We start from the raw sequence: 7,232 nt of genomic DNA, 5'->3' as shown, positions 1-7,232 counted from the left end.
CACAGCCGAGAGGGAACGAGTCCACCGGAACAGTTTCTTCAGAACACGGCGATGACATCATCTTAAAAACATCTGAAACTTAAATCTTTGATCGGAGAATAAAACCTCCGGCTGCATCACTACTAAATGTGTCCCCGCACAACACAACACCTAAATACAGTTCCTATGTGTTAATACCAACAACTCAATATTCAAGAAAAGAAACATGATGTACACAAACACATGAAGTAATGACCGAGCATTATTAGAGCAGTTAAACACTGTTACATATTATAGTTCTGTTCTGCAGTTATAGTAAATAATGTCCAGTTTATTAGGTACAGCTCTGTGGTCCGTTAGCATCCACCTCCTGTATCTGTATCACATGACTGTATACTGAGAGCTGATTGGCTCAGCAGCCTGTCAGTGTGATGATGATGATAACACAGGAAGAGATGCTGCTCAGTATCTGTAGCCCTCCCTCTGGTACTTCATGTCCTCTGACTTGCCTCAGTATCAGTCGGCCTTATCTCTCTCTGACAGATGTCTGCCTGCCGCCGCCGCCATCTTGGCTGTTTACTGTTGCTATGGTTACACATGTTGTCTCATTCACCTGTTCACCCACGGTTCACATGTTTCACTAGACTTATTAGCGGACGGCGTGTAGGGAGGAGGTCGGGGTGAAGTGCGTGTAGGGAGGAGGTCGGGGTGGACGGCGTGTAGGGAGGAGGTCGGGGGTGGACGGCGTGTAGGGAGGAGGTCGGGGTGGACGGCGTGTAGGGAGGAGGTCGGGGTGGACGGCGTGTAGGGAGGAGGTCGGGGTGGACGGCGTGTAGGGAGGAGGTCGGGCTGAACCTAACAGAGGAGTGGATGTCGTCATGTTTTGCTGGACATTCGTTGGAAAACACAAAAATGACGTTGTTGAAAGTCGAGCTGAGAGTCACTGAACACGAATCAGATTAAATTTCATGAACTGCTGTGAGACAGATTTGATGGTATAGATGCACAAACACACACACGTACACACATACACACATATACGTGTAGATACACACACACACTTCAGTCACATGTTATTATTGAACACTCGTATATATAATTATCTAATACACGTTTATACATGCAGACACACACACACACACATTCTCCTGTACATGTCATTATCAACACACCTGCTTGTACATGCAGACAAACTGTATGGACACACACACACACACACACACACACACACACACACTCACAGATCTGTGGGCGTGCGAGGCAGCGGTCCAGAGAGCGAGCAGCGAGGCAGCGAGGAGGCAGCGGTCCCACACTCTGGTCCAACCCAAACACTGAGTCTGGTCTGTGGATCGGGGTGGTGTGGAGCCTCCAGCAGCACAACTCTCTATTTTTACAGAGCCGTATTTTTAGCAGCCGTTTGGCCACACAGCGACTGAGAGAGTCACCACGGAGAACAATACGTCCACATCCATGCCGAGCCGGACCGACCGGTCTGAGGCTCCGCGCCGCCGGCTGATGACAGGCCGCAACTGCTCAGATTATTGGAATTCTGGGAGATGACCAGACAAGCGGGGGGGTCGTTTTAAACTCTGTTAGTGTTGTAAATTATAGACTGTCACAGTCCAACGCACAGACACGACCAGAGGCCCCTGGGGGCCCGACCAGAGGCCCGACTGGGGGCCGACCAGAGGCCCCCAGGGGCCCGACCAGAGGCCCGACTGGGGGCCAGCAGTTACACATAACGTCCTGAGGTCCGGACGGAGCTGCTGCTGATCCCACCACCACTTTACATCCACTGATATTATTTTGAAAAATAGTTTTTAAGCTCTGTTGAGGTGTCTTTTCAAAATAAAACTTAATCAGGTTCAGTAAAAGGATTCACTGATCAGCCACAACATGATGATATTCATTAGGTCCTCCTCCTGGCCCGTGGAGACCTGGACTCCTCTAGACCTCTGAAGGTCTGACCCGTGGAGACCTGGACTCCTCTAGACCTCTGAAGGTCTGACCCGTGGAGACCTGGACTCCTCTAGACCTCTGAAGGTCTGACCCGTGGAGACCTGGACTCCTCTAGACCTCTGAAGGTCTGACCCGTGGAGACCTGGACTCCTCTAGACCTCTGAAGGTCTGACCCGTGGAGACCTGGACTCCTCTAGACCTCTGAAGGTCTGACCCGTGGAGGCATGGACTCCTCTAGACCTCTGAAGGTCTGACCCGTGGAGACCTGGACTCCTCTAGACCTCTGAAGGTCTGACCCGTGGAGACCTGGACTCCTCTAGACCTCTGAAGGTCTGACCCGTGGAGACCTGGACTCCTCTAGACCTCTGAAGGTCTGACCCGTGGAGACCTGGACTCCTCTAGACCTCTGAAGGTCTGACCCGTGGAGGCATGGACTCCTCTAGACCTCTGAAGGTCTGACCCGTGGAGACCTGGACTCCTCTAGACCTCTGAAGGTCTGACCCGTGGAGACCTGGACTCCTCTAGACCTCTGAAGGTCTGACCCGTGGAGACCTGGACTCCTCTAGACCTCTGAAGGTCTGACCCGTGGAGACCTGGACTCCTCTAGACCTCTGAAGGTCTGACCCGTGGAGGTATGGACTCCTCTAGACCTCTGAAGGTCTGACCCGTGGAGGCATGGACTCCACTAGACCTCTGAAGGTCTGACCCGTGGAGGTATGGACTCCTCTAGACCTCTGAAGGTCTGACCCGTGGAGGCATGGACTCCACTAGACCTCTGAAGGTCTGACCCGTGGAGGTATGGACTCCACTAGACCTCTGAAGGTCTGCTGTGGTATCTGGCACCAAGCCGTCAGTAGCAGATCCTTTAAGTCCTGTATAAGTTGCGAGGTGGGGCCTCCATGGATCGGACTTGTTTGTCCAGAACATCCCACAGAGGCTCCGTTGGATCGAGATCTGGAGGATCTGGAGGCCGAGTCAACACCTCCAACTCGTTGCCGTCCACATGATGTAAAAGAAAACGTGATTCATCAGACCGGGCCACCTTCTTCCATCGCTCCGTGGTCCAGTTCTGATGCTCACGACGTGCCCGTTGTAGGCGCTTTATGGCGGTGGACACGGGTCAGCACGGCCACCCTGACCAGACTGTGGCTACGCAGCCCCATACGCAACAAACTGCTCCTCACTGTGTGTTCTGACTCCTTTCTATCAGAACCAGCATTAACTCTTTCAGCAGTTTGAGCTCCAGTAGCTCTTCTATTGGATCAAACAACACGGGCCAGCCTTCGCTCCCCATGTGGATCAACAAGCCTCGGGTCTGACCCTGTCGCCGGTCCACCGGTTCTCCTTACTTGGACCACTTCTGGTAGGTCCTGACCACTGCAGACCGGGAACATCCCACAAGAGCTGCAGTTCTGGAGATGCTCTGACCCGGTCGTCTAGCCAGCACTATCTGGCCCTCGTCAAAGTCCCTCACATCCTTACGCTGGCCCTCCTTACCCTGGCCCTCCTCACGCTGGCCCTCCTCACGCTGGCCCTCCTTACACTGGCCCTCCTCACGCTGGCCCTCTTTACCCTGGCCCTCCTCACGCTGGCCATCCTTACCCTGGCCCTCCTCACGCTGGCCCTCCTCACGCTGGCCCTCCTCACGCTGGCCCTCCTTACCCTGGCCTTCCTTACCCTGGCCCTCCTCACGCTGGCCCTCCTCACGCTGGCCCTCCTTACCCTGGCCCTCCTCACACTGGCCCTCCTCACGCTGGCCCTCCTCACGCTGGCTCTCCTCACGCTGTCCCTCCTCACGCTGGCCCTCCTTACGCTGGCCCTCCTCACGCTGGCCCTCCTTACCCTGGCCCTCCTCACGCTGGCCCTCCTTACCCTGGCCCTCCTCACGCTGGCCCTCCTCACCCTGGCCCTCCTCACGCTGGCCCTCCTCACGCTGGCCCTCCTCACGCTGGCCTTCCTCACGCTGGCCCTCCTTACGCTGGGCCTCCTCACGCTGGCCCTCATCACGCTGGCCCTCCTCATGCTGGCCCTCCTCACGCTGGCCCTCATCACGCTGGCCCATTTGTTCTGTTTCCAACACAAAGTTCAAACTTCAAAATGTTCACTTGCTGTCTAATATATCCCCCCCACTGCCAGGTGCCATGGTAACCAGTATATATATATATATATATATATACATATATAAATATATATGTATATATATATACATATATATATATATGTATATAAATGAGAGAGAGGATCTGTGAGTAGAGTTCTGTATGAAAAGACTAAAACTGTCCGTCTGAGACGGAGACACATAATAGATGTTTATGAGACAAGTTACTACTGTGTGTGTGTGTGTGTGTGTGTGTGTGTGTGTGTGTGTGTGTGCGTGTGTGTGCATCACATGTGTCTCAGTGACTGTCTATGTCAGGAATGTAAACGTGCTGCGGTGGTGAGGTGTGTTTACGCCCCCCCCCTCACCCCCCCCCACCACCACCAGGTAATATTTAGGGGATGACACACACACACACACACACACACACACACACACACTCAGTCCCTGTCATTCAGAGGTATGTGAGGAATGTGTGTGTGTGTGTGTGTGTGTGTGTGTTTTGCAGTGTGGTGTTAACACTGATGGACCAACTCCCCTCATTATCTGTCTGGGTCTAATCCAGACTAATCCAGGCTAATCCAGTCTGATACGTCCTGATACCTGCATCCATCCTGCTACACCTCCGGCTGGGGGGGGGGGGTACCAGGTAATGAGATCACACTGGGGGGGGTTACTGGTTGATAAATATCAGCCAACAGTGCCGGCAGGAGAAGCTCCCGTTATCCCAGTTTGGGATTATTGGGATGTTAGTCTGAGATTATAAATCACCTGAAGCAGCTTCATTACCTCTAACTCTAACAGGTCTGTTAGCATTAACGTTGGATTGAGTTGGACTTCCCCCCCGCCTTAATCATCCCTGAACACACCATTCAATGTCTGTATGGTGGAGAGAGACATTAGAAACACTTGACGTCATGTATAACAGATTATTGATTTAAACGCTGTAAGTGCTGCAGAATTATATTTGTAAATGTTGTTCAAGTTCTGAGTTTAGGATTCACTTCACGTGGATTTTACCAGTCGGAAACTCGTGTTTCCGATTATTCAGACACCACATGAATGCAGCTCACAGTGAAAGTGAAACAGCGTCACCTCTGTGTTTAAACAGATGATGGAGATGTGATCAGAGATATTTAATAAACCCACACAGGTGGACTAAAGTCAGCGTCCTGTTGCTGGAAGACATGAAGGAGCATCACTCAACACAGTGAGGAGACACACGTCAGCTAAAAGCACAATATCACTCTATATTTCAGCTGCTTGGCAGTAATGTTAGCTGACCAGACCAAGGTCTCTCCATGAATCAATGCTGATCCTAGTGTTGGCTTTTCCCGCCTCAGCCTCCCGACCGCGGCCGGAGGGAACGGGGGAGACGCCGGAGTTTTGGTGGGAGACGATAACGTTTCTCTCTGCAGAGCCCCGTCACTTCACAAGACACGGGAAACCTCTGTTGGTCTGGAGGAGCTGCAGCAGTTATTTCTGCACAAACGTCCACTGAACATTCACTAGATATTCTCAGAGCTAAACTAACTCTTCTGCAGTGTGGAGTGAGCAGCATGCACGTGAGAGGTGGAGAGAGAGAGAGAGAAGGAGCGGTGTGTGAGTGAAGGCAGGCAGAGGAGCAGAGGAGCAGAGGAGCAGAGACTCCGGTCCTGGAGACCAAAGCTCCGGTCTCCCCCGCGTCCTCCGACCGCGGCCAACACTGTTTAACAGCTTCACTAGATACAACCAAGAGGTTTTGGTGCTTCACTGGAGTTTGTGTTGGAGTCTGAGTCTGAACAGCGGAGACACACGAGACACCATGAGACACACGAGAGACCATGAGACACACGAGAGACCATGAGACACCGACCAGCAATGATTTATACCTGAACAAGTTACTAACAGGAACTTTAATAAAGATGTAGTTGATTGTGTCGCTATAGGAGCTGAAGGATCAGCATGTGTTGTTGCTGCTCTCCTGTCCCGTCATGTTGCACTCTGTGTGTTTATGTCTGCTGCTCTCTGGGAACAAACAGGGAGGATTCCTGGACTCCAGATCCCGTCTCTCTCTCTCTCTCTCTCTCTCTCCGTCTCTCCATCTCTCCATCTCTCTCTCTCTCTCTTTCTGTCTCTCTCTCTGTGTATCTGTCTCTCTCTGTCTCTGTCTCTCTCTGTCTCTCTCTCTCTCTCTCTCTCTCTCTCTCTCTCCATCTCTCCATCTCTCTCTCTCTCTCTCTCCGTCTCTCCATCTCTCCATCTCTCTGTCTCTCTCTTTCTGTCTCTCTCTCTGTGTATCTGTCTCTCTCTCTCTCTCTCTCTCTCTCTCTCTCTCTCTCCATCTCTCCATCTCTCCAGCTCTCTCTCTCTCTCTCTCCGTCTCTCCATCTCTCCATCTCTCTGTCTCTCTCTTTCTGTCTCTCTCTCTGTGTATCTGTATCTCTCTCTCTCTCTCTCTCTCTCTCTCTCTCTCTCCATCTCTCCATCTCTCCATCTCTCTGTCTCTCTCTTTCTGTCTCTCTCCCTGTGTCTCTGTCTCTCTCTGTCTCTCTCTGTCTCTGTCTCTCTCTCTCTCCGTCTTTCTGTCTCTCCGTCTCTCTCTCTGTGTTTCTGTCTCCAGACTCAACTGTTGTTCTTCTTCTCCACTTCGTTTACAGTTGACTTCCTGGGGTTAGTGTTGGTCAAACAGAACGGCGTCCAGCGCGTCAGACGGCGAGTCCATCCCGGCGTTCTGGAGGACTGTCAGGTTCTCTCTAACATCAGGATGAGATGGTTCTATGTTCTCTCCCTGACGAAGGATGGAGACGTCTTCTTCTCCGCTGTAGTTTGTTGTTGTGTTGCCTAGCGACCGGCGTGCGGCAGTCTGACTCAGGAGGAATCAGTCCTAATGAGAGATAAGCCTCATTACACTGGGGGGGGGGCAATCACACTTAACTCCTCCGCACCCAGCCAATCCAGACGCAGGGCGGCGCCTTAATCCACCAATTATTCACCTGTCTCCAGGTAGACCGTCTGCAGTCTGGTTCCACCCAGAGAACCAGCAGACGCCTTGTTTACTGTTGATGTTGATGACATCAGCGGCGTGGAGCCGTTCACACCTCAATATCTGGATCTGTTTCACTGTGCCAACGTGTCTCCTCGTTTCATTTCCTCGCCTCCTCTCCTCTCGTCTTAGCCCCATCCCAATCAATAACTGATATCTAATGAGGGGGCG

At 52.2% G+C, this 7,232-nt stretch overlaps 1 protein-coding gene across 1 annotated transcript; it reads right to left on the bottom strand.

The window, feature by feature from the left end:
- Positions 1–2,966: 2,966 nt before the first annotated feature.
- On the bottom strand, positions 2,967–4,088 carry LOC119484216 (translation initiation factor IF-2-like). The gene has a single exon (XM_037762905.1). The coding sequence runs from the start codon at positions 3,998–4,000 to the stop codon at positions 3,284–3,286; it is 717 nt and encodes a 238-aa protein (XP_037618833.1). The 5' UTR covers positions 4,001–4,088; the 3' UTR covers positions 2,967–3,283.
- Between the last annotated feature and the right edge of the window lie 3,144 nt (positions 4,089–7,232).

The sequence above is a fragment of the Sebastes umbrosus genome, unplaced genomic scaffold (assembly GCF_015220745.1).
Source record: "Sebastes umbrosus isolate fSebUmb1 unplaced genomic scaffold, fSebUmb1.pri scaffold_106_arrow_ctg1, whole genome shotgun sequence".
Lineage (NCBI taxonomy): Eukaryota > Metazoa > Chordata > Actinopteri > Perciformes > Sebastidae > Sebastes > Sebastes umbrosus.
Note: the sequence above shows the minus strand (reverse complement) of the source record. Positions and strands in the feature narration are given on the sequence as shown.

Coding starts and splice junctions, on each gene's coding strand:
- LOC119484216 (XM_037762905.1), bottom strand. CDS start 4,000: ATGGGCCAGCGTGATGAGGGCCAGCGTGAGGAGGGCCAGCATGAGGAG.